At 40.2% G+C, this 27497-nt stretch overlaps 1 protein-coding gene across 9 annotated transcripts; it reads right to left on the minus strand.

The window, feature by feature from the left end:
* Positions 1-4863: 4863 nt before the first annotated feature.
* Positions 4864-27497, minus strand: spag9a (sperm associated antigen 9a; the record flags this gene model as incomplete). 9 transcript variants are annotated; one of them, XM_038698585.1, is given in 30 exon segments in its annotated part: positions 4864-7171; positions 7561-7698; positions 7965-8141; positions 8643-8756; positions 9090-9264; positions 9439-9590; positions 9731-9798; positions 9915-9995; positions 10285-10401; positions 10581-10791; positions 11354-11569; positions 11684-11870; positions 12033-12149; positions 12273-12362; positions 13185-13323; positions 13606-13770; positions 15037-15093; positions 15532-15662; positions 15896-15947; positions 16056-16208; positions 16336-16393; positions 17159-17170; positions 18336-18457; positions 18561-18654; positions 18884-19019; positions 20292-20378; positions 22834-22984; positions 23592-23680; positions 23776-23846; positions 27377-27497. In XM_038698585.1, coding segments are annotated over 30 exon segments (3600 nt in total), but the record flags the coding sequence as incomplete, so codon positions are not given.

Below are 27497 nucleotides of genomic sequence, written 5' to 3' on the forward strand. Positions count from 1 at the left end.
AAACTTTGCTCTGTTGATGGAACAGTGGCTGTGTGGTGTTGAACCTGCTGTATCCACAACAAACAGCAGAGGGCTGCCTGGGAATGAACACACAGGAGAAAAAGCCTACTGTGATGAAAAAGTGTGTCAGTTTATGTGTGGGATGTGTGTGTTCTCATGTAGCCAACACATGAATAAGCAACTGCATGTGTATTTAGTAGTAGCATTTAGTAGTTCTCTCATTTTGTTGCTCGAGGTCTTTCCTCATCCTGTGAAGAACAGGTCCGTCAGGTCAGTTTCTACTGAGAGAATTTATCTGGCAGAGAGTAAGAGATTGATTTTACATTTCTGGCAGCAGCATCAGGTGTTGCTTGGAATGAACGGAAGAGGATCCTGTACCAACACGCGCTCAAATGCAAAATCCAGGCAGATGTCACAGCCCTGACGATAGTAGAGGAACCTCAAAGCATTGCCTGCTGATGATCAAATGTTTGAGTGCTGTCTCTCTCCACAGAAAGAAATATAAAAAACTCTCCCACACACACACTACAAGTGTTCTGATGCAGACACATACACACACATCTCATCTTGTTTATATAGCCTTTCAGTTGAACTCCGTACAGGGTGGGAGTGCTGATAGTGTGTAGCAGATGCATCTCTTCCCCTCTCTCCTCGCCACTGCCATATTTTTCCCTCCAGTGTCATCTGTTGAGCCTCTCCTCTTTCCTGTCTCTCTCTGTTGACTTCCTCCCTTCTCTCTCCCCTGATTTTATAGACTTCTTGGATTTCTCACCTTCCTCACTTTGCTTTCGCCTGGCCCTCTTCACCACAAGCCAAGAATGACTCTAATTTTGAAATGTCTCCCAAATAAATCAACACTCCGCTCCACCGCTATGTTGACATACCACAGGCACCTACAGCTATCACACCTATGGACTGCGCCTCAGGAAAGCTTTCATAAGGATGCATTTCATGAGGATACAACGTGTTATGAAGGTGTTACGCAGAGGAGAAAATTGTGTTTTAAAAGCAGTGACTTTGTCCATCTTCTCTTCCTTTCTTTTCGCTGAAAATGTTTCATGAATCTAAGGAAGAACACAAAAAGGGACCTCCTGGCTTTTGGTGAAGATTTTCAAAGATCACTGATAAATAACAGAGAACAAAGCACGTCAAGAGATGGCCTTGACGCGGTAATGACTTCCATTAGTCAGTCCCAGAGGAACCGATTACTCTATCCCACTGTCAATTAGCATATCAACAGCAAAATGAGCTATCTTGCTTTCTTGTAACCCCTCCCTGTGTGTTATTATGATAATCCAGTCAACATGTGAGCAACAAAGTTTAATTGTGTCCCATTCTACTTAATGGTAGAGGAGGCTATAAAGAGCTCACTGAAAAGTTTATTAACGCAACCAGGTGTAAGGATTTATTGTTTCCTTATTAAATTTATACAGTTAGGTGAACCCAGGATGCTCAGTTACAATACCATTATCCTAAATGCATCTTAAAGGAAACTGACACCATACTACACAAATGACCTTGTTAAAAATGTTGCATTCCCACCGACATGCCCCCAGACACGCATGGCGCTCTACTGAGTGCACTCTTCTATCTGCTTAAGCCTGCCAGTTTCACCAAAAACCTGCCACGGATCAGTTGGATAACTGTTCAGTAATAAGCACTCATATTTGACAACCTCAGAATTCTGATGTAATGCATTTTGTAACAATTTATTCTGGGCAAACCTAAATTCTACTCGTAAAAATCCATCATAAATCTTGAATGTAATTATTGACATCAAATATATCTTCATATGAAAAAGGAAATTTATAATACATCCATATTTTAAGCTAATAAGAGTCTTTGAGAGGCTGAGAAATGGATGTAGTACAAAAAAACAGTTTTTGCCTGGGGCAGAAAGAGTTTTTAATGTATTTTAACATTTTAAATGTTTGAAATGCAGTTGTAAAGCACGCTGACCTGCATTTTGTGTATGAAAAGTACTATAAAGGTAATGTTTTTCATTATAATTATTATTGTGCTCAATGAAGTTTATGCAGTGCAGTTTAGACAGTATTTAGCATTTTTTTTGTCACCATGAAATGAGTCAAAATCTCACTCAATGAGTCAAATCTCACTCAACATCATGACTAAACATTTATTTATCTGATTCTTGAGACTGTGACTTGATACAGCAGCTTTGACACAGACGGTTATCACTTTTGCAGCATTTTAGCTGTAATGCAGCACAAATCTGGCAAGTCACAGTCTCAAGAATCCCCTGTCTGGGCAACAATACACTCTGTGACGTCAGAAACCTCTCTGTATGTGTGTGCAGACCTCGCTGTCAGCCCCCTCACGGCTTATAGGGAAGAGGAGTGGATGAGGTGGGCACAGGGACAAAGAGAGAGATGGAGGTGGGCGGTGGGCTTTACGCTGTGATGTCATTTCATGGAAATCGTTATGTGTGGTGATGCTGCATCCTATAGAAGCATTGAACAGCACAGCCTACTACTGCCTAAATGAAAAGAGCACATGAACAAAAGCACAGATGAGTGTACCTGAGTAGGAAAACATGATGTTTTACCTCATCTTGAGGATATAATTTGAAAACTGAGTGGATCAACAGTTTTTACATTCTGCTATTTTGTTTGTTTGTTCTTCCGCCTAAAAATCACATGCGGAGTTGACATAAGCTGTGTGCAAGATGATGGAACAAAATGCAGTTTAATAAAAGCTCGGTCTTCAGTGTTGCCGCTGACACGATACAAGTCATCATGTCTTTTGTTACCGGAGATGAAAATCATATTTGAATATGACCGCTGTGGAGCTGAGAGGACACTTCATCTTATTTTGGAAATTAAACACATAGCGACATCTGGTGGTAATATGGGTAAAATATTTTAAAGGACTCCATTTTGTGGACATTGAAATGTCTTTAACTGCTTAATAAAACTTGAATTCCAAATGAAGTGTTTGTCATTTGACCTTGTTAATGGATGCAATAAGTAGTGGGCTGGATTATAATTTAGTGAATCACTGAAATATTCCTGCAGACAAGCACATGGCGGGCACATTCACGCAGTCAACAGTTACAGAAGATGTAATGAAAAAAGCAAAAGGATAAGTGTTGAAGTTTTGCTTCTTATGTCAGTGTTTGTATGTCAATATTTAAATTCAAATTTCATCAGTTTAGGGTCATGGTCTTTGTCACCTAAAGGCCCTGAAAACTTGGCTTTAATATTTATAGTTTTTTTTCTGAATTAAACAGTTATTCTAGAAAGTGCTATTTCAGTTTGCCAAACTGAATGTGTGTTCTCTGCTTTACACTTTGCAGTTTGTAATTTTATAACATACACTTTGCAAACCTTGAAACACAACTGACTGCTTTAAACAGTTTGCAATTCAATAACACACTTGTATCAAAACTATAAACATTACTATATTTTGCACCACTATGTTGCCAATTGGCATTCCACATTGACACATGTGAAAACACTTAATTATTAGTTTACATACCATTCAGAGCCTGAGCACTACACGTACTGTAAATAGGCCAGCAGTAAACATTTGGTTTGGGTAACAATGGAGGCTTTAGAGGGGTGAGAATAAGAGGAGGAAGAGGAGGACATAGACAAGGAGGTGAAGAAAGAATAGGAGGAGAGGATGAAATAAAGTGGGGGTAGAAGAAATGGACCAGAAAGAGGAAGAGGTAGGGGAGTCAGGAACATAACTGATGAAATGGTTATTTTGAAATGAGTACTGGGTTAGTAATATGTACTGTAATGACAAGGATCTGTCACCACTGAAAAAACAAATGTTTTTTTCACACAATTGCAAGAAAACCCATATTTTGTGGAACAGGTCGATTGTTCACCCCAGAGCTGGAGACCCACATTGTAAATATGGTCATTGCATCATACTGGCAGATAACAGAAAACATCCAACAGAGTCTCTCTGCGTTGGATGAAGCCGGCAGCCACTGTACAGAGTCCATTTCAAAATAAACTTTATTTGTGTAAAACAAGTGAGGAACACACATCCATACTTCACACATTTGGACACCCATGTGTATGTGGGTTTTACTGTAGTACATGCATGACAAAACTTGAAACACACAGAAAACGCCACAAATGTTCATTCATACTATCAGTGTGTAGTTGCTGCTTCGTGTGTGTTAGGGTTTGTCAGTAGGACTCAGATGCAAGACTCAGCATACGGAGGCAGGAGAGGTAAGGAGTAACTGACAGGAGTCAGTTTCCAGCGGGGAGTCACAAAAACAGTGTTGGGCAAGGTTCAGTAACACCTGACGGCCTGACGGCGCAGTTTTAGACTACAATCTGGCAATGAGTTGCAGGGATGACCGGGTATATATAGGTGGGCTAGATGATGAAGAGCAGCTGGGGCTCGACTCCTGTGCAAATGGCAGACACACACAAGGAGGGGGGAAGAGAGACTCACAGGGCTGCAGACTTAACAGTGTGCTTACATTTGTGACATTTGTGTGTACTGCATTGATGCGAAAACACAACTTTTAAAAGACTTTGAAGACTTTTACAAGAATTGTTTGCTTTTGCAAGAGATGTGTGGATTGTTTTGGGGGTTTTTTTGTTGTAAGGTTTTGTGGTTAGTGTGTAGTTTTGCAGAAATAGCCTATAGTTTAAAAAATAGAATGCTCACACAAGTATGTGACTGGATTGCATTTTCATTTTTACCTAAATAACACATACATTTGTGGTATGGTTTGTAATGTTATTGTAGAATTACATTTTCTTTTTCAAGTTTGCATGATAATTTGAAATTAGTCCTCTATACAGTTCCATAATCTTCAAAAAAGATTCAAAAAATTAATTTAATAAAAATGACACACATGATAACAGAAACTTCTCCATGAAACTGAGTTTAATAGATTGTTAAAAATACTGTAAGGCTATGATGCCATTTTAGCAAACATTGACAAGGACGGACCACCGTCATGTGGTCCGGAGAAGCCCAGTACAACAGGTAAATGTCACTGGGTTATTACAGATGGACATACAGTGAGCACACATACACTGACATTTGCAAAATCAAACACACATTGACAAATGTGTCTTGTGTTCAAACTCTTACATTTACACATGTACTGTACACACAAACACACATATGCATCCACCCCACCCAAAACGGTGGCAATAAACAGAGATTTAGCTGAAAACATAGCAGTGTTCTCTTAAAAAAACCATGCATAGCTTAGTACATGGATGTGTTGTTCAAAAACAAAGTTATTGTTTTGCACACTTTGATCTCATGGTTTGTCAAAAATCTCCAACATGATTACATCAAGTTCTTTTATTTAACCATTATTAACAATCATGTAAACTCATTGGACTATTTTGTTTTACAATAGCCTCCTATTATATTTTGCTCATGTAGAAAGTTACATTCTGAACCAAGATAGGCTCCATAACAAAGGAAATAAATACTGAAATGGCAAAAACACAATATAAAGTTACTGTTTTGAAATGGACTGAAGGCCAGTCTTGGCCCAACTTTTCGGATATAAAAACAAATTAAAACACCTGCCTAATATTGGCATCCTGCTATCGTGTTGCAGTAATCACTGAAATACTTATTTCCTAATAAAAGTGTCACATGAGTACAAAACACACACGATACTCAAAATAATAACATCCTCCAAATGGATTTGTAACAATAAAACAAAGAATGATTTAGCCATCAGGAGAGACTCTTTAGTGGTGTTTGCATGTCCATTAGAAGGTGACACAAATGTTATTTTTAGTCAGATTCCCTTATTCAAGCTTATTTTCCAATAGGACAACACGCTGAAAACACATGCGTATAACCTCAAATGATTAGACTCACAAGACATTTAAAGTTGGAACATATGAAAATAACGAAATGGCCAGTTTCACGGTGCTTCTTCTTCTGTCCTTTGGTTACTGGGGTGACACCTTGCTAGAAATATCTTAACATTTTATTCCCTTCACGCAATTAGCACATAGTACTGCTGTGTACATTACCACGGGTGTTCTTCCAAACCTCAAGCGACTAACATGTAAAATTTTAAAGTGCCAATGAGCTGAAGCAAACAGGAAGCACAGGCAGACTCGCCTCACACAGCAGACAAGGGTTTAGCTTTAAAATGTCCGAGCAGGCGCAGACGCGCACACGCACACACGCACACACACACACACACACACACACACACACAGGGACGAGGATACAGAATTTCCCCATGCAGGCTAATGCTAACCTACACTACAGTAAGCAAATATGGTTTGGTGTCATTAATATTAATCCAACCTTCTCGAGCAGTGTTTCATCCTACAGCTTTTCCTGAATAAAAGCACATTTGATTTACCACTAGTGCGTGCAAGCTGCTTTTCCAATAATCAGACAATACAGTGGAGTAATCAGCCTCAGAAACACATTCAAATAACTGAACTATTCTTTATACATTTTGACTTGTAGGTATTATATTTTGACACCTAGCTCCGGTGGTAAAGATAATGAAAATGACCAACACAGACTGCAGTGAATCCCCCCACACACCTGATGCTCACACACGTACAGACATGTGGTTTACAAATGTAAAAGTCTTATGTGTGTAATATAAAATATACTCCAGTTAAACTCAAAAATTCATTTTAATGCTTCAAGCACCTTTCCCTTTTATCTTTTACATCTAAACCCTTTTTAACATTTGGGAGACGTCTACGCACATTACCTGATCAAAATAACACTTTCAGTCGAGTTGACTTGGCCTTTTTCCTCTGCGCACCAGCTTTTCCAACATGCGACCCCGCAGAAGGGAACACTTGGACCCTTGGACGTAATTCTTTAAGTCAGCGTAAACCTCATCTTAACTATTTCAAAATTCATAAAGAATAAACTGTACAAAACATGGACTAAAAATAAATTTTTTTTTTTTTTTTACAAAGTAGTCAACTACTCAGGCATTAAGAACAATCAGTAATATCAAATTAAAATCTTCCAGAATGGCATGCAAGGGCCAGTGGGCGGCCCTGAAGTTGACACAACAGTCTGTGGTGATTTTTTATTTATTTTTTTCAATCATGGGAGGTTGTGACCTGCCAGACGATGAGGTGGCTCTGCTCGCCCTTTGTAGGTGCAGACTGCTGGCTGCCTGTAGGCCCTGATAAACCGTCCAACTCACCGCCTTCATCACCTGGGGAGGAAGACAACGAGTCAAACAAACAGCGTACCAGGTGGGTCGCAGTGAAGACACTGGGCCTATTTGCACCAGTTTTCATAGTCAGACAGCATTATTATAGTAAAACAGATATTGCACAGATAGATATCTTTATTGTCCACAAATGTGGAAATTATTCTTTGGCAACTTATTATATTTGGTATGAAAGACTTTTTGTAAATGTTCTTAGTTGCTGAGGCTGCTGTACAGCACCTTCCAGAGGGCTATTTAATAAATTCAATATATATAATTGCTTGTCACTAATGGAAGACTTGAACGCTACTTGTTGGCTCCGCCTTAGTGAATACATTTTGCATGACCTCTGTTTTTTTTTGTTAATGGTGCCAGTGTTGTGGTATACTCACCCATTCTGAAGTCAATGTAGCCTTCGCCACCACTCATGACCAGGTAGGTTTTGGGCTCAGAGGTCGCTGTGTCAGAGGATTCAGATGGCGGGTCATCTGAGCCTGAATCTGCACTGCCAGGAGGGGGCATTGCCTGACCTGTAACAAAAAATTTAATGACCAGACATGTTTTTGTTTACAAAGAAACCTTTCATCAACTTATAATTACAATTAATTGACATTCACAAAATGGACCATAGCATTTTTTTTCTAATAGAATAGTTGTTGTAGCTCTACTACTGTCATAAATATAAATGGTGCTTCAGGTGTGAAATAATACTAACATGGATTGATAGCTTCTCATTTTGTAGCACTCACTGTTTCTGACACCTGATACCACAGTTTTCCTGCATTTTGTCGCTTACCTGGCACGGTGACAAAGAACTTGACAGCATCTCGATGTCCGTGGAAACACAGCTGGGCGTGGGCCATTGAGCAGTATGGCACAAAGCTGCCTGGCATGGCGCCGTCTGAACTGTCATCACCGTAAACTCGTACAGCACTGCCGGGCCGATTTGGCACTGTTCCCGTTGTCTTGTTGGCTTCAGAATAAGACAGAACTTTTTTTTAATAAAAGCTAATGTACTACTAATGTAAAAATATGGACATTGTCTTGGGTTTGAACACAAATGTCTCATTTCATTTGTCTATTTTGCTGTGCTGTTTTAAAGCAGGGAAGACAGAGACTTTAAAACAAGTATTGTGAGAAAAATTATCAAGAAAGAAGCAGATGAAAGAATAAGAGATGAGAAACAAACACATTTACAAAACAGGCCAGCTGTGGGTAAAGGAGACTGTAAACAAGTTTAACAAGCTGAGAGCAGGAAATGTATAAAAAAATCATTGTTAATGCTTGTTATTGTTTTTTTACCATCCAGAAAACTGTACAAAGCAGGGTTATGAACAGAGACAACGTACACACAGTCTCCCAGACAAATGCGGGTTCTATGCATCCGACCACCAAGTAAAAAAACAAAATGAAATCAAAAGGGAATGTTCGGGAGATTGTTGCATGGGGTAAGCCTGACTGGGTTGTGTGATACCTTCAGATAGCGGGATGGAGATGATGACGCCGTTTCCTGTCCCCACCCACAGTCGGCTGCAGGACACCGTCAGAGCTGTGATTCTCACAAACGAGAAGCCCAGCTTACCCGTACCTGCAACACACACAGAACACACACACTTTAATACTGTTTCAATACATATGCGAAACATCTGGAAGAAGGAGTTCAGTATCTACCCAAAATATATAGATGCTGCTCTCTAAATGTCAGGCTCATGAACATATACATGTACAGAAGCTATACACTATAAATACTCTATGTATGTCACCTTAAACAGCATTTAATCTGCTTTTATACAGCAACTCTAGTTGGTACTCCTGATTATTTTCTAAAATGTAAAAATATTGTAGTCAGGTGAAAGTCAGAGAAGAGATAATGACTTCTGAGAGAAGTGGCTGGTTGGTATACAGAGGAAAGCATGTATACCCAACATCTTGCTGACGTAGGGCTCGATGTCCACATCCTGGAGGTGCTGGTAGGTGTGGGCGTGAAACAAGCGTAGAGTTGAATCCAGTCGGATCGACACCCAGATGCCGTCTCCGACCCAGGCCAGCTGCCGCACCTGACTCTCCTTGCGAGGATGAGCATCAAACGACTTCTGCTGAGACGCGACGGGTTGAGATCATGTGATGTTAGAGTATTGTGGAAATGTTAAATGTAGGATTTTCAAACGTTTGAGATAAAGGTACGGTTGTACCATAATAACTGCATTCAAGTAAGGTTGAATAGGTTGTGGTTGACTGGAAAGGAAAAGTCATTTAGGAGACAGCTGTACCTCTATCCTCATGGCTTTAGGCTGGATGACGTAGATCTTGTTCCTGTAGCCGCACCACACCTTGTCATGCACTACAGTCATACAGCGGATAGAGTGGTGGGGCCGGCCCAGATCCAACAGGTGGTAGTTGGTTAAATCCCACTGACCGTCTGCTTTGGAGAAACAAAGACACTTGAGAACTGTGGATCTCTGTGGCAGAAAATGGCCATCAGAGGTCAAAATGCACCCAAGAGTGTAGATACTATAAAAAAGTCTTTAATGTTAAATAACTTCTCCTGATTTTCACACTTACAAATGCCTCTGTGGAAAATTGCTAAAGTCCCATCAGCCAAAGCCACCAGCACTCTCCCTTTAACGTGCCTGTAACAAGAGGTTAGCCACTTTTTTTTTTGCATATTTTTTCTTTCTAGTAGGTATAAATGTGCGTTTGGTGTGTGTCCTTGAATAACTAATTACACAACCGACTTTGTACTCACACTATGCCAAGGATGGAGTCCTTCAGCTTTATGGCATGGAGACACTTCCTCCATCGAGCCACAGACGAGTGGACATACAGACTGGTGAGGGAGAGACAGAGAGATGAAGGAAGGCTGATCAGGGTGCAGTACTGGCTTATTCAGAGTGGATTTCAAACTAAATGAGAACTCTCACACCAGTGTAACGGCCAAATGACTTAAAGCTAAATCATTACCAGTAAAATGTGTACCAAAAACAAGTCTAAGTTGCACTTTCATCACCTCTCTTTTTATCATTTTATTTGTTGTGCCAGCACCACCCTTTATTACATAAGGCTTATGTGTTGCTGCTGCACTGAAAGCACCCTCTAGTGGCTGTTGTCCTGCTCACCATCCATTCTGAGCTCCCAGCCACATGGTGGGGAGGGCGCTGCTCATCCTCAGGACTTCCCCCTCCGATGGGTCTGAGTCTTCTGGCAAGGAAGTCAGACCATCCTGCCAAGGGTCCCTGCATCACAGAGGGCAGAATATTCAACAGTTGTGTGTTGTCAACATTTATTAACATTTCCTTTGTATGATAAATATCCAGATACTCTCATTTTAGACAGACATTTTGTTTTGTATATATAACAGCACACGATTTTTCAGAAGACTTACGAAGTGAAGATCTAGAACATTGTTGCTCACCTTTGTGTGTCTGCAGGAGAGGAGTCAGTGGGTCCCACCCCCAGCGGATCAGTGAACACGTGCTCAGTGTAGATTCCTGGCTGGTTTTGATCCGCTCCCTGGTCCTCCTCCCCTTCTTCGCCCACACCAGCGTTAGCCTCCGTCGCTTCGGTTGCCTCTTCCGCCGTGGGAATGCCATCTTCTGCTGGACTGGTCTCTCTGGACAGCTCAACTGTGGGCATTGTGGATCACAGGGCTAAATGAGTGATACAGGAAATGGTGGGATTTCCTACACAGCAATATACAGTAACTGTGCAAGGAAATGGGTAGATTGTCCCTGATCACTTGGGTTGGAAGGAAGTATCTAACTGAAGGTAAGATTGAGCACAAGAGCAACAGGCAGTCCCAGCAGCATCCTGTTTAAAACTGATTCGACACACTTATAATTATTATGGAAATCAAAGTAATTCTAATGATAGATTTGAAATGTCTCTTTTGCTCTTTATTATTTGTCACTTTGTTGTAAACTCTGTCCCTTCATCCAAGTTGGAATACTGTAGGAAAGTAAATTACATTTTTCCAGCAAGCTGATTGCCAGCTTCGTGATACCAGAAACAAGAGACCTGAGTTAAGGCCAAAGAGCTAGCTAACTCACAAATTTCACTCTGTGATCCAACCCCCGGATGGACCCTTAAGCTGTTGCTAGAAGCCCTCTTTGTGTTCAATGCAAACAGTGTGGCAGTAAAACAAATAAGGACATATTCTATCAAAGCATTTTCTCAGCAGAGAACTACCTGAGCCAGAGTAGCCGCTGTGCTCAGCCGGCTGATCAGTGACACCTGAGCTGGCTGTCTGGGGGATGGCGGTGGTCCCCTCTGCTGCCGTGGCACCATCGCTGCCTGCAGAGCCCACACTGGCCACACTGCCAGCCAGTGAAGCCCTGTCACCTTGGCTAGCCTCCAGGTCTTGAGGTACCTCTTCGCCTGCCGGATAATCAGTCTCCAACACACCTTACAAAACAACAAAAAACACTCAAAATTCAGTGCTTCAAGAATAGAACAGAAATGTATGGATGACAAAGACAAAGAAACCCAACCCACACAAACTGTGAGCACTCAGCCTACCTGGCACACTGGCAATGCAGACAACGTGGGTGTTGCAGGCGTAGAAGCTGTCAAGTAGGTCAGAGGGCTGACTGGCATCCAGCACCATAACCTTGGTGGAGGAGTGGGTGCTGGTGCACACCCACACCCTACTGGATGTTTCGTCCTGAAGTACCAACTCCTTCTCCTGCTCTGCTTTCTCCTGATCCTGATGGACAACACAAAATCAACTAACAGTCTCCACAGAATTTAAGCCAAAGGGACTTTCTGAACTCACTAAACTTAAAAAGTGCTGTCCAGGTCTAAGCATTATAATTATACAAACATGGCAGGATAACCACGGCCTCTTCCTTACATTACTTACTCTTACCTTACTCTCTTGCTCCATCTGGTCCAGGCTATTCTGAGAGCCCTTCGTCTGCTTAGTGAGCTCTGATGTGGGTAATGTCCTCCCTCCAGACAGGTTGACCCCTGCTGCACACCACAGCTGGGGAACAGAGAGAGAACAGGTTATAAATATCACATTTTCTTCAAAGTCTAAGAAAATGTACAATTAGGTAGATAGTATGCTGCTTATATTCAAGTGTTGTCTAGTTGTTGACTCACGTACCTTCATAGAAGCATCTTTCTGATCCAGAGGTCTCAAGTATACTGGCACAGGTAAGTTCATTTTGTTCTCCACCTGTCCACCATTTGCTACCTGTTGGGGTGGACACAGGCTTTAAAGATACATCTACAAATGGGCAACACAATCAACACTTTCTGAAGCCAACATCTGAGGTGCTGTGAAAGGTTCTTTAGAAGGTCAACATCACTTTGACTCAACCATTGCAAAACATTAAAATTGCACAAATGCAAAATTGCTTAGATTTCAGTGTTTTTCTAATCATGCTTAATGTGCTGTTTTATGTGCTTTGTTACACTATCACATTGGACAAAGTAAGTGTTTTTACAGTTACTAGGGTTTAAAAATATTGCACAAAGGAACTGCTAATAGCTAATTCAGCATTATTGTAAAAGGTACCAAAACGTAAACAAATATCACTGAATCCTTAGCAACATTAACTTCCTGTTTATATCCCCAGAAGCATCATGGGAACTATAGTTCCAACACTTAGAGGTACAGGTGTCTCAATTTTGTCTGAGTGTGGGGCCACTGTGGCAGATTTTGACTTTCCCCTGGTCTATGTGCAGTGCATTAGAAAATAAATCCCATTTTCTCACAATAACACAGAGCTCATATAGCCACAGTGGAATTTTATGACAGCTACATTAATATGTAAACTAAAACGAAACAAAATATTTAGGCATTCCCAGAACGTCAACAACTGCACCTGAACATTTACAATGTTCATTTTCACATTATATCACTGGTACCTTGACTCTGTCTAATCTTATGAAGTCTGTCTAATCTTATGAAGTTGGGCTCCATCTGGTGGATATTTTAAATATTTTCTTTAAAATTGTGTGTAAATTGTTTTATAGTCACCGATGTAATGAAACTTGATCCCTATATTCACACCTTCATTTCCTTGTATTTGCTGGGCAGGCTCCAGCCGTGTGCAGTGACTCGTCCATCCTCCTTCTGCATGTGGGCCTTCACCTGTCTGTACTGGGCTCTCTTCAGCTCTCTACGTGAGGGCGAACTGCACTGGTCCTTTCTACAAGAAGAGCAAAGACAGAGTAATGTGATCAGCTTACAGATACATTATATACATGTACATTATTGCATGCCACAAATAGCATTCCAATTTATCCAATAACATTCAAGATATATTTGGGATGAGTCACGATGGACATCAAACCCAGATAGATTGTACTATAATGTTGACATTATTTTAGAAAAATAAATACATAATAATTTTAACATGTACCTTTTTCACATCCTTCACCATGTTAATCTTGATAAAATACACCAAACTCACAGGCACTCCATTACTCACTCTTCATTGAGGAAGTCGAAAGTCTTGGACTTCTCTGTAGGGAATTGGGAGAAGGTGCTACTCCTCTTCACAAGGCTGCCCGGGGCGTTGTACTTCACGTTGGACTGGGACTCCACCTTCTTTATAGCAGGGGCACTGGAGGAGGGGCTAAACAGTCTGCTGAAGCTGCAGGTGGCGAAGTTACAGAAAGCCAAAGGGGAAACAGACCAGACAGGAGTGCAGGGAAAAAGCAAGGTACGGGGTCACCAACCAAGGAACCACCACCAACATTTACAGTGACGTAAAGCATGCTGGGAGCTGCGCACTTCCTATCACATTTAACTGGGACTGGATATTGAACAACAGTACTAATAAAGTATCAACAATATCTTAAGTTTCAAGTTAGATAGTTTTACACTTTTACAAGGTAGTATGTTGCATGGGTGTTAAGAATGATGTGTCATTGCCCCCAGTGTAAAAAAACAAAAACACAACAATACCCAGGCAAAGTCTATCTGCGTAAAAGTTGTATACATCCTTGTATAAATAATGCATAATTAAACCATTTAGTATGTGTGAATAAAGGTTTGAATAAACAGATTAAAATCACAGTTCAAAAAAGAAAATACTATATGTTAATGTCTAACTCATTATTTCAGAATGGTGTTTCAATCACACTTTCCATTTCAACAATATAATAGAATTGTCCATGCAGAAAAGATGGGGAAAACATTGTTAAAATATTTACATATTCCAGGTCCATCCAGTGATTTTGTGTTGACATTTCCCAACACGGAGTTTTGTGCTAAAGCTTTGTACGAGCTTACTGCTTAATTCTTTTGCTCAATATTTTCATGACGTCTACTCAAATAAGCCCGATAAAACAAAGATAACACTTCTACTAAATCTGTTAAGATTCCTTTAAACAAAAAAGCATACTGATCTGTAAGTACAGTCTGACTTGAGACAGAACGTGTACATGTATTTAGGCTCCATCCCTCATTAGCTCCCTAAGAGCAGACAGAGTAGGAAAACATCAAAAAAGGCACACAGCAGGCAGGAGACAGGAAAGCCCGGGGGCACAAGGAGAATCATGTCTGAGCAGTTTGTGATAACAACAACTGACGCACTGCACAGAGAGAAAATATCACGGATAAAAACACATCAAAGTTGGATCCATTTGAAATGGAGGAGCACTTCTGTGTCAGTGGTGGGAAAGAGAAGTGGTCTGGCTGGGGGAAGGTTTATTAAACCATCTTTACCTAATTCTGCCAATTCAATAGCACATCCCGGGAAAGATGAGAAAAAAAACAAATGTATTTGAACATTTGAGAGAAAATGTGGCAGTAGGTAATTTATAGGAATATATTCATCGACGCCAACAGGCCGTCAAAACTAAAGCCCTAACAAAAGGTTGTTTTTATTACAAAAGAAACATTTGGAAGTACTTACAACTGCCAGATGCTGGATTTCTTTTTTTCTGCGAGTGTTGGATTTTCTCTCGAGGCCCTAAGGAGGAGGACAAGATGATGTTGCAGATGTCCTACTGCTTCTTACATTTAGATTGATGAGTGAAACACTAAGAAGTTATCATGTACGGAGGTGGTCTCCATGCTCTGCTACTGAAAAACGTTATCATGTTGCACGAGTGATTGTGACAGCAGCAATACCATCTAACTCCAATTCAGAAAATATTATACTCATGTTATGTCATTGTGTCATTTTTGCCAAGTAATGCTTTTACTGCACACCAACAAGATTTCCTCTTTAAGATAGGAAAACAGCAGACATCATTCTCACAGCACAATTTGAAACTGGGACTGAGTTTGTATCTGGTAAATACTGTATTAAGACTACAGCATGGTGTGGTCATTTTCAATACTAACCTTAATGTAAACACAAACATGATTATGTACACGTGTAAATTTGCCACCCTTTCTTATGTACCTGATCATCTCTGTCCACCGCACAGCTTCCTGCAGCTCCATCAGTCTCTCTTTGTACTGGTTCCTTTCCATCAGCACTCTGGCCATTTCCACTCTGGTGAAGCGCTTCCTCTGGGCTGTAGGTACGTCACTCTGCCGTAGCACACAATTAAACCCGCACATGACCACACAGAAATACATTTATTGTTATGGGGATGAGCTGCATCTTGACAGAGACAAACATGGTATATTTATGTTTTTCCATGCATTTACCAATTACTGCATACATTTATAGACAATACTAACAAATCGGACAACAACAAACATGTTATATACTATATGTGTAGATATATCTGCAATCGCAGACATTGTTGGTAAAGACTCACATCTTCTTCATCTTTAGTTTTATGTTTCACTTCCTCCACCTCAAGTCGTACTCTGGAAAAGACCATGGATTACACTCGCAAGACATACAGGAAATACATTTTAATAAAATATATAAGCAGGGTAGTGTTAAAACAATACCTGCTACCTGCTATGACTTACTTTTTGAGTTCCTCCTCCAGCTCTCTGGTCTTGTCCTCCAGCTTGGTCTTGGCCTGCAGCAAAGCCTCCAGCTCTCCCTGCAACATCTCATTCTCACAGGTCAACTCGTCTACCTTCAAGATCAAGTCTTTATTCACCACGTTCAGAGCATTCCTGGAGAGCACATTTTAGCATACTTAAAACACTCTTAGCACAATTTGACTGGGACAAAGGATTAAGAAGTGGTGGATATCATATATCCAAGTCATGACACAAAAAACCCATTAAGTTTTGTACTTACTTTGTCTCAAGCAGCTGTGAATTCTCCTGAATGAGATTTTCAACTTCCCGGCCCATACCTAAACAGAAGCGACGATGAAATTAGAATTAGATTTTTTTTTAAATGACAACAAGCTGCAGCGGTGACTACATAAGCACTACAGATGGTTAAGATTCAACACTATAGATTATTCTCAATAATGTTAAAATACAACAAAGCACTACGTAAGACATGAAATATCTGCTAGTGAGATATTTGTTACTGTAGCTTTCACAGTACAAGAAACTGCCACAACACATAAACGCACAGCACATGTCACATGACTGACAGGAGAAGGATGGATAGAGTGGGTGGGGTCTTACCAATCAAACTAAGGTCTGAGAAAACCATGCAATCCAAGTCAGGCGGAAAGAACAAGGCAGAGAGAGAGAGAGAAAGAAATGCGGATATAGTTTGAGACAGTGGAATGACCAAAAATGATGAAGGAGCCAGAGCTAAACGTGTAGTTGTTGACTCCACAAGCAAAAGGCGCTGTTGGGTCTCTAAAGCTAGTTAGAAACGGCAATCGCAGCGGTACAGAGAAGGAAAACAGGAAAATACACGGGCAAAAAAATAATAAATTTAAGCTGTAAAAAGAATAGTTAGGCCAAAAAGGAAGCATTGGACTCCATCATTCATGCACCAAACTTAGTCAAAAGTAGTCAAAAGTCAACTGTTTTCAAACTTAACGAAGAACAATCTGTGAGCTAAAATGATGGCGGAAATGAGAGTGACTTATGGGTAGAGATCAAAAGGACATTATAGAAGAATGCTTAGCTAAGGAAAGGTTTGAGGTCATACACACCAGAGTACTCCACTGGGATTATGGACAAAAGCCAGAGGATGAGACACGGGAGAGAGAGAGGTGATGTTAACATGGGTAGATGGCTAAACAGCTGGACCAAAGCAAGTGGTATAGCATTGCAGCAAACAGCAGGTGTTGGGAGTTACAAGGAATCTAAAAGTAGTTGTATCAGTATTACAACAGCTGCTACTCAAACACAGTAGTAAAGTATATCAGTATAAAAGCGATTACAGATGTAAACAAATATATAAAAAAATTTGTATGCAATACGTTTCACTGATACTGATACACATTGTGCTCCACAGAGTCTATTGTTCTCTAAATCAGTACACCTCAAAATGACCTCTTAAGTGTGTTTTTGATGCCATGGCCAAGTGAATAGACTGGGGGGAAAAAAGAAAGAAAGAACATGCGTCCATCTATTTTTAAATGTTAAATATCTTCATGTTAATATTATTGTTTGGGTTACCTGTAGTTTAATCAGCAGGGAACAATAAGGACTAAATCTAAAAAACAGAATCAGTAACTCTCATTTTATATTTATATTTATTTACTTTCTCAAATTCAAAAGGTTTCGCTCTGTGATAGGTGGTCCCTCTATAACTGAAAGAAGCTTAATTCTCAAATGACATCATAATAACCAATCACATTTAACCTCTGAGAGGGAGGTATCGTTTATTTATAAAGTGACAATTTTTACCAAGTAGAAAGCTGATAATAAGAGGGCTTCTACAACTGAAGAAAGTGGTTATTGATGGTTTTGTTAGTGTCCTTAAGTTGCTTTCTGCTTCTTATTTTTTTTGCTTGTTAGTTACTTTGTGGCCTGTAGGATTTTATTAGACATCTACCAGCCAATTACAAACAAGTATTTTCCATGGCCATGGTCACAAATAACATGTATATGCTTATTTAATATTCACACAACATGCAAATCTCTGGAAAGTGAGCTTGTACAGAACTAGTGTGTATTCTAAATACTAAAGTTCCAGGGAAAGTGTCAGTAGGGTTTTTCAGCTAAACAATCATTCAGTCAGTTCATTATTGAAAAGGAGACAATTGATACAGACTTTTCCAACATGATGTAGATGAAATGTATTCACAGGATCTGACAGGATTCCTGCTACATTATTCCATTTCTGTGCTGCATTGTTCCAATGAAGATGACGTTTTTACTCACCCAGCAGGTCGGCCCCTTCATCAACATCCCCTATGAGTCCGGTGCCTGCAGACGACAGCTCTTCAAACAGAGAGTCTGTATTGCGGTCAAATGCCATGTTCTCAATGCCTTTAGTAGGGGTGCTAGAAGAGTAATCACAACAGGAGGTTGATGTGTTGTTACCTGTTGTGCTGATGTTACTACCTTTGTTTAAAACTGGCCTGACAAGCATGTTTTTCATACTACCTGCAGGGTTTGTATCCAATGAGATCCATGACCAGCTCAGGGGTGGACTCTATGATGTCCTGCACATCTGAGTTGTCCTCATTTTCAGGCAAACCTGCATAAGACAGCATGTGCCAAAATACCAAAAAGAGGAAAGGGTGCTGTGTGTGAGGATAAATCTAGGAACATTTTGCATCAAATAGGACTTTTTTAGATTCAAAATATGTATGCCAAACCCTTTCCCCCACAAAAAAGGAGAAATGCACAAAGACCAACAAGTTTAATACATGACTAATGAATGTGATTCTATGAACTAGTGCTGTTTTACTGATGTTTGACCCTACCCACTGATATGGATCTGGTTCCCGGTGCAGCCTGCACCTCCATGCTCTTACTATTCCCATCTTCCCTCTCCATGTCCGAGGCTGTGGTGGACATCGGAGTAGCTGACTTGGAGCCAGTGAAGTCCGACAGCTCATCCTGTAACGAAAGGGGGCTTACTTACAGCAATATTTAATAATAATTTTTTATTATTTGTTTATGTTATTTACACATAGCCATTGAAAGTCAAGGGTCAACATGACAGGGAGACTTTTAATGAACCAGTGCCGAAATGAAAAAACTAAAAACATACAGAACACATTCGGACCACAAAGAAAACTACAGCATAACACCACAGTTTGCGAGCTAACAGGACAACATGGTTGGGCAGGTTAAAAGTACTAATCACAAGCTAGAGAGTTCACTACACACGACACATGCACTATAACAGAAGACACGAGCTCTTACTTTGTGTAGAGCAAGAGCATCTTCATTATCTCAAAGAGAAAATCTACCTCTAAATCCATTAACACAACCTTCCACCTTTTTGGGAAAGTATAAATCCTGAAAACATCAGGGAATCTAAAAGAAATACTATGAATTAACACCAAAAAGGAAACAACCCTGAAACACTAAACGATGGATGTGGATGCATTGAGAACAGCTTTCAAATCACAGGGAAATGCACAGGGAAAACATGAGCAACACAGAGCTAGTACATAAAAACAGACAAGGAAGTCCACGCACAGCTACACGGATTTGGGGGGTGGGGTGGGGGGCTTCACAGAAACTCAAATTAACCACAGCCACAGTGGGAGCTGCCATTCTACCACTAGAGCACAATACGACACAAACCCACATGATTCAAAAACTAAAAGCAGTTTAGAAGAAACTGAACAATGCAAATCTACTGGACATCAGATCTACACAACTACAGCATTAAAATACAGAATACTATTAAAATGCATGATGCTATTTTTATTGTACAATGAGTGATCAGAAATGTTACTGTTATGTTGAAGATATGCATAAGTGAAGCAAAACTACAAAGAAGCGTATGAAATAAAAAAAACTCATGCATTGTAGAGGCCAGATGCAACCACGCTGTTATTGATTTTAACAGATGAATAATTTACCAATTCCATCTGTGACACACCTGATTGTTGTGTGCGCCTAGATTTTGAAAGAACCCAATGTAGCCTTCGTTACAGGACATGGTTGCATGTAGCACGATCTAGCACAGGTGGTCTGTAAAGTGAGGGTCTATAAATGCACAAAGTGAGAGGCGACGCCTTTGAAAAGATGAAACAGCATAGTGGAGGAGGCTACTGAAGGCCACACACACGCAAACACAAACACTGCGCTGTCTGCAGCCAATGCAGGCGTGCTGCCGCCGCTGGCACTTCCACCAGCTGCCACTCATCCAACTACCTTGCAGTCGTCTGCCAGTGAATTCCCCCAAGAAGAGTCCTGCGCACTCTTACCCTCCATTTCCTTTGGGGGGTCGACAAAGTCCAACTGCTTGGGGGGGAAGAAGTAAGAATGAAGCTCACATGTGCAGAAGCAAAAATGCATACACCCCTAAGTGTGCATGTCTGTGTAATTAATGTGTGTGTGCGCACATGCTCTATTGCTTGCAGTCTAGACTAGACAGTCTGCACTGTGAGGTAGCCACAACAGATTCATCTTCAATAAAGTTAATTCATCTTTCAAAATATCAAGTTCAGTAATCTTTTCCTGTATGTAATGTACCTGTAGTTTTTTATATTGACTAACCCTTACAACTGTAGAGGAAACAATTAGTTTTGACAGACAGTAATCATTAGTCACTGTCCTGACCAAATGGCGTCCTTAGACAAAATACCTTCGAAGTTGTACTTGGACTGGTAAGTAAATCTTAGGATTTGTAAAATTGCAGCCAAATGTTTTGTGTTTTCACTTAATAAAAGAAGTATTAATCAGTTAAGAAGTACTAATAGTGTTTTTCATCACTACCTAAAATTAAATATTATTCCCATGAATTGTACCAATTACATAGCTACTGTTTAAAACAGTACTCCACCAATTTAGTAATGTTCCCCTTTACATTTGTCAGGCTGATGGGACAGGATAGACAATTGATGCAACAGATCCAGAGATAACGTGTTTTATTCCACACCCTTATCCCTAGTAGCAGGTAATGTAGCCTTGAGCCGCCAGTTTTAAGCAGAGATGAGGAGTGGACTGCTGATAAGCTCACTTCTCTCCAACTCCACACTCCACTATTTTTCATTTTAAAACTTCAGCCCCAAATGATATTCCTCAGATTTTATGCCGGAGTCACCAAAGGGTTTGTGCAACTTTTTGACATACGCAGTAGTGCTCCCCTGACCTGTAAACAGAGTTTGATATGTAAAATCGGTGGAGTTCCCCTTTAAGTGGCATAGCTTTGTCACACTTTTACTGTTTATTTACTTTATTTAATGAACTGTATGAAATTAATTAATTTATTTGTAGCTTTGGCAATATTTTTGTTTTACATTCATGCTAATAAAGCTGAATTGAATTGAATTGTCAAGGTCCCTTTGAATGAAACAAAAAGTAATGATTTAGAAAATATAATTATTCCAGTTTAAAAGGCAATGGGATGGTCTTGCTTATATGACTCATATCGTGCATGGAGATAAGATCATGACTGGCATATGTTCTTAAATTGTTGTTCCTTTTCACTTGAAACGTCACACACTCCCATAAATAAATATGACATCTCCGTTAAACTCTAAGAGCGTGTCTGCATATCAAAGCCGCTCGTGTTCAAAAGCTCAACAATAACCGTCCTGTAGCACTGATTACATAAGAACCAATCACATTCCAGCAAGCCCTTTTCTCCCTCAGTGACTGGCTGCGAGCCATACAGCGGCATCACTCCCATCATGCATCACGCCACAGAGCTGATGTCCCAGTTTTAACAAAAACGCAGCAGTGGGATGAATTAACATTGTCACCCTCCAGGTCCGAACTGCCATAGATAGCCCACGCAGCAAACACAGTTTTCAAGAGTACCAATCACTGTTAAAGAAAACAGCTTATTTTTAGCTGAGAAAACATAACCATTATAATGTCTATGTTAGAACAATGTTTTGTATTCCCAGTAGTATTTAAAGCAGTTTAACATGAATTGAAATGACTCAAAACACACTTCACATAATAAAATTCAACGTCATAATTTGCATCAAAAAGAAGAATTGCTGCTGCTATTATAATATTCATGTGATACATTTAATGATCTCCCCTGACTGATGCACCACGGGAACAGACACGTTTGCATTTTCATCTATGGCTAAAGAGGAGGATGTCTGAAAACAGAGGTGCCTTGTCAAATGCCTGCTAAGATTTGCCTACACGCCCGAGCCTCATCAAAGGCTCTCTATTTTTAAATAGATCCAAAGCCAAAACTACTGTCTTCTAGCACTGGCAGGAGGGCTGGAAATACTCAGCCAGGAAATGGGATTAAAGCCATCATATCGTTCTGCATATTTTATGCATTTCTTTGGACATGTTTCTATGCTGTTGACACTCATTTTGACCAAACAGCTAAAACAGTAAGAGTGTTCAGGTGTAAACCATTTAGTGGGACTAAATATATATAATATAAAATACTAAATATGTCTTAATCATTTAAGATTGTTGCTATGCAGACTGGACAATAACCAGATGCACAACTGACACTGATGAAATAAGGAGGAAACAATGAGGACACAGTCTCAAAGGTAAAAAATAAATTCTGTCTTGTGTTTTTGTGTCTGGACTATAAAGGCATAACACTTGTTTCTCACCACGCTGCACTGCATGTCCGTGTTCATTTCCATTGTAAACTCCCAATGTTAGTTAACAGGCTGATTTCATGTAGTCTGGACCAGACAAGAGTTCATTCTCTGAAGAAAAATCACCCTGGAATCATGGAGTCATTATTTCCCACCAACACGACACATACCTTGAGGCTGGTGTTGGACCGTGGTTGTGATGGGTCGGTAAACCTCCAGCCCTCTGTACTCAGTGTCTCTGCCTTGGTCTGGGGGTCTGGGGTTAGCAGGGACACCCCACCAGACGATGGAAAGATCCCCAAAGAAAGAGGCCGCTCTCTCCTGGAGTGACAAGAAAAGACTGGTTCTCATCATGCTTTGTCAAAGGCAAATCATGGATCTTGTCTCAGTCCTTGTTGTTAACTGAAGTGTTTGCTGTGGCAGTGTTTTGATTTGCAGTTACTTGTTTTTACAGTTTCTAAGATAAACTACGCCATTCGAAGTTCACATAATCCTGTTCACAGGTTTGTCTATAGTGTTGTATGCCATGGAAAAATAGGGTTCTTCCTGAGGAGCCTCAGAAGTGTTTCTCATTCATATCACATTGGAGTTTTTTTTATTAGTTTCTGATTTTGTTTACCATTCTTGTTGACATTTAAATAGTAATTACGACTAGAAAATGTTTGAAATTTCTGATTTGTTGGTCTTGGCACTTGCTAATTCAAAAGGCCTCACATCTCTCACAAGTCTGTGTAATTAAACCCAAATGTAATGGAGATGTTGTATTGTCAATGCACAGTACTTCAGTCCTAACACGACGAACTCTGAATCACACAACCTTCTTGATAACTTGAAGGCTCAAAAGTCATTAACATGGGAATCTTCCCATCTGTACCATCCATGCCATGTGACATGAGCACAGCATTTCTACAAACTTATCTGGTCTTACCTGACTCGGCCGGCCGTGCTCGACTCTGAGGTCTCACTAATCTGCTGCATTTTGATCCTCTCTACGTGCTCCATATAATTATGGATCATCTGCAGAAGTCAAACCAAAGAGGAAGCTAGTCATGAATGTTGTTAATGCCTGTCTCGACAACAGTTTACTTTTCTTCCTTCCCCCTCCTCCTTACCTCTGTGTGTCGCTGATGGAGAGAGTTGTATTCCTTCTTGAGCTCCAATTCACGTTCTTCTAATCTGCCAACTAAAGAAAATTTTATGTTTCCAGTGACAAATATGAACAAATAGTTGGAAAAGCTAGAGCAGATAATTAAGATTTGGGGAAAGTAATTTGGTTGGTTATGATGCTCTCCACAGTGATTTTACATCTATGGCACAGCATGTTTTGGGCGTCACCCCCTAAAACCCTGTTAGTATGACCTCAGAATCACTATAGAGTGTTCATGTTTGCCTTTTGTGTCTTCATTTTACAGCTCTTGACATTTATCTGTTTAGATATCAATATAAAAAAATAGGCAACATGAAAAACCTCCTCCCTTCTGAGATGCATTTTATTTGCACATTAAAATCCAATAAGAAACGTCTCCTCATTAGCTTAAAAGGACTAGTTTGTATCACTTTTGCTTTGCTAACCTCAGCTCAGCTTTTCCAACAACCACTTTTCAGACTCATCTGAAAACTGAAAAATAATTTAATCAGTCTGTACAGGACAGAGCTTTAGGCAATACCTGTTTAGTCTAAGTTTGTATCTGATGTTCTCAACATTGGACAAGTAGGTAGTAATAAAATACAGCTACCAGTTACTTTCTATAAATTGAGCTAATCTTACATAGAGCCATAAACGTAGCCTACTGTAATGTTATAAGCTTTCCTGCTCAGCGCCGCAGTCTGAAGGGGAGGGGACATGTTAGCTAGCGCAAACCGGTGTTGTGCCGAATTCTGCCTGCCTGCCGAGAATTGCATGCACCTCACGGGTGGTAACGGTCATTTATGCTGAGAAAAGAAGTGGATGCAAATCTCGGCAGGTAGCCTACAAAATTTGATCTGCCGAATTATGCATCCACCTCTTTGGGTCCTTCTCAGACACTTTGCTGTGCTCATTGATCAAACAGCATTTTCACCACATATATTTACTGAATGTCAAGGAATGGTACTTCTACTAAGTGTATTAAAATATTAAGACTCTAAACGTTCATAAAATATATACTTCGAATCATTTATCACCATTGATGAAGCCCACAAAGAATATTACAGCATTTAAAAGCATTATTTGGAGGTGCATGCAATTCTCGGCAATCAGGCAAAACCCGGCACAACACCAGCTTCACTTTTCCAGCAGGTGAGGAAACAACAGACGTTTTTCTTGACCGCTCGCGGTCACCGTCACTTTCTGCCCCGTCCTACGCACGTCCCGAGCATATACAGTCTATGGTCCCCAGTGACAAAATTTGTAGCGCATAGTTTAATTATCGTGGGAAATTTTAGTAGTGGCGGTTATAATTCAGCAGAGGCGCTTCTGAATGCATATAGGGAAAACACTGATTTGTATATAAGATATTAACTGTATTAAGATTGGAAACATTGGGGAAACAGCTCTGTCCAAAGGTAATAAACTCCACCTCCCAGCATCTGTAATGCTCAGTAATTAACACTTTTTGTTTGTACAACCACCAAAGTTTCACAGGTATTACGTTCCATATTATTTCTTTCCTATTTATTTCCTTGTCTCCGCTGGTTGCAATTGCTCAGAGACAAGAAATAGTCCAGCATAACACCGCCTAAGACACCGCTTCACACTTTGATTCTGCAGATAAAACAAGATGTATACATTATATCAGATGGTGAGCTTTAGAGTTGCTAGTTTCCCTGGTTCCACTCTTGATGCTAACCTAAGTTACTTACTGCTGGCAGTAGCTTCACATTTACTGCACAACCATAAGAGTAGTATCAACCTTCTCGACTCTCCTCAAGGAAGCGAATAATAACATTTCACAAAATGTCAAACGACTTTTAGACCTTTATTGTACCACATTGTACTACAACCTTGTACACAGAGTGCATGTCCCTCTTGCATTGTATTGCTCTAGCAGGCAGTACACTGGGACTAGGCAGAGGGTGTAATCTCACTCAAATGAGTTTTAAAGTGACAAAAATCCCCTATTACCCTGTCAGCTCTATCTTAAGCCACGCAGAGAGTGACTGCGGTAGACAGTGTAAACCCTGGATGCTATCAATTACAGCAGCTAAAGCGTCTGCATGTTGTGTGACCATGTCTTGTCTATGTGTGTATTTTGACATCACCGTGGGAATTCATTCTGCTGTCATGAGTCATCGAATTCATGGAGACATGTAATGAACAGCTGAAGTGACAGCTGAAGATGAATGTGCAGCTGAATATTGAGGCATTGATATTGATGAAAGTCCTAATTTATTTACCTAAAAAGCTGTTTAACCACTGACAAAACAAGACCTTTCTCTCTGTACTATCCAATCTAACATGATATGGAACACAAAACTGGGAAGTCTAGAGGGTGAGATGTGTGTCTGTGTAAAATATTCATCATCAGATTGTTGGATGCCTTTTGCTGAGGCCCTTACAAAAACATTATCCTAAAATAGAGAATTTATTTAAGAGGAAAGGGCATCACTGAGATTATAAATCTCAGTCTGATGGTATTGTGAATGAATAGAAATGACCCTCAAATGTCCCTACTGGAAGTGAACAACAAAAAACAAAACTAAATGAGTTTTTCTCTTCAGTGCCAGGCAAGTGAAAATAAAGCCAACGCAAAAGTAGGAGAGTGGATTCCAAAATATGAGCTATACTGCTGCTGCTTCTATCATCTGCTACTAACTGTGGCCTTATTAACTCACTCTACAGTGGCTGTGGACTCTGTCCTAGATGCCTCAGGACACAATCATCTCAGGTGCTGCATATACAGTAATGAATGAACGATTTACACTGGAGTGGCAGAAAGGGTGGACTGAATACACTGACTATTTGTGTGGAGCACGTACACTAATTTTATCCAAACAGGGGAATGGTTAATTATGAAATTACAAAATAATTTCTCTGAGCTTCTTATGTTTGCCTCGTTAATGCTTCTGCTAACAGTGAGATATGGGAGAATTTCATGTTGGCATTTTCTTCCCTCACACAGCTTTGTGTGAATGAGTGTTTCACTTTAACCAGCTGTGTTGCTTTGCCACGAGATACTGGAGCAGTTACTATGTGAATCCACTAGTTCCAACAAGATAGACGCAAAGAGCCAATCATCACTTTCCCTCCATTCCTTAATCCACCAATAAGATGGGCGGTAATGCACTGCCACATTAGGAGGATGGGAATAACAGAAATCCTATAATCCCATTACTGTTACTCCCGCAAAGAGGGAGAAAGAGAATGCGAATGTCTGAGGTTACACACACACACACACACATATATATATATATATATGTGTGTGTGTGTGTGTGTGTGTGTGTGTGTGTGTGTGTGTGTGTGTGCAGAGAGAGAAAGTAGCCATAACAAGCCATGAGAGCCATCAAACAAGTAAGGAAGACTATATGGAGGGTAGAAAACGACAAGAGAAGAAGGGACTGGCTTTGTACATGGGAACAGACATATAAATAAAATTCATGCTAAGACATAATTACATTTTCAATGAATGGATGTTTCTCCATAACACAATAAAGCACAGTGAGTATGAGGAAAAAAATACATGGTGTAATGAATTATCACAGAACAGGTGTGTATGCGTGTAATTTTGTGCTTACTCTGGTCTACGTAGTTCTTGATCTTGAGCTCCAGTTGCCTGGAGTGGGACTCCATTCTGTCCACATGGTTCTGCAGGTCCTTCTTATCCTGTTCATGAGTGTCCTCAAACTCAATGAACTT

The sequence above is a fragment of the Micropterus salmoides genome, unplaced genomic scaffold, assembly GCF_014851395.1.
Source record: "Micropterus salmoides isolate LMB-PRFRI ecotype aquatic unplaced genomic scaffold, ASM1485139v1 Ms_hic_scaffold_10, whole genome shotgun sequence".
NCBI classification, from domain to species: domain Eukaryota; kingdom Metazoa; phylum Chordata; class Actinopteri; order Centrarchiformes; family Centrarchidae; genus Micropterus; species Micropterus salmoides.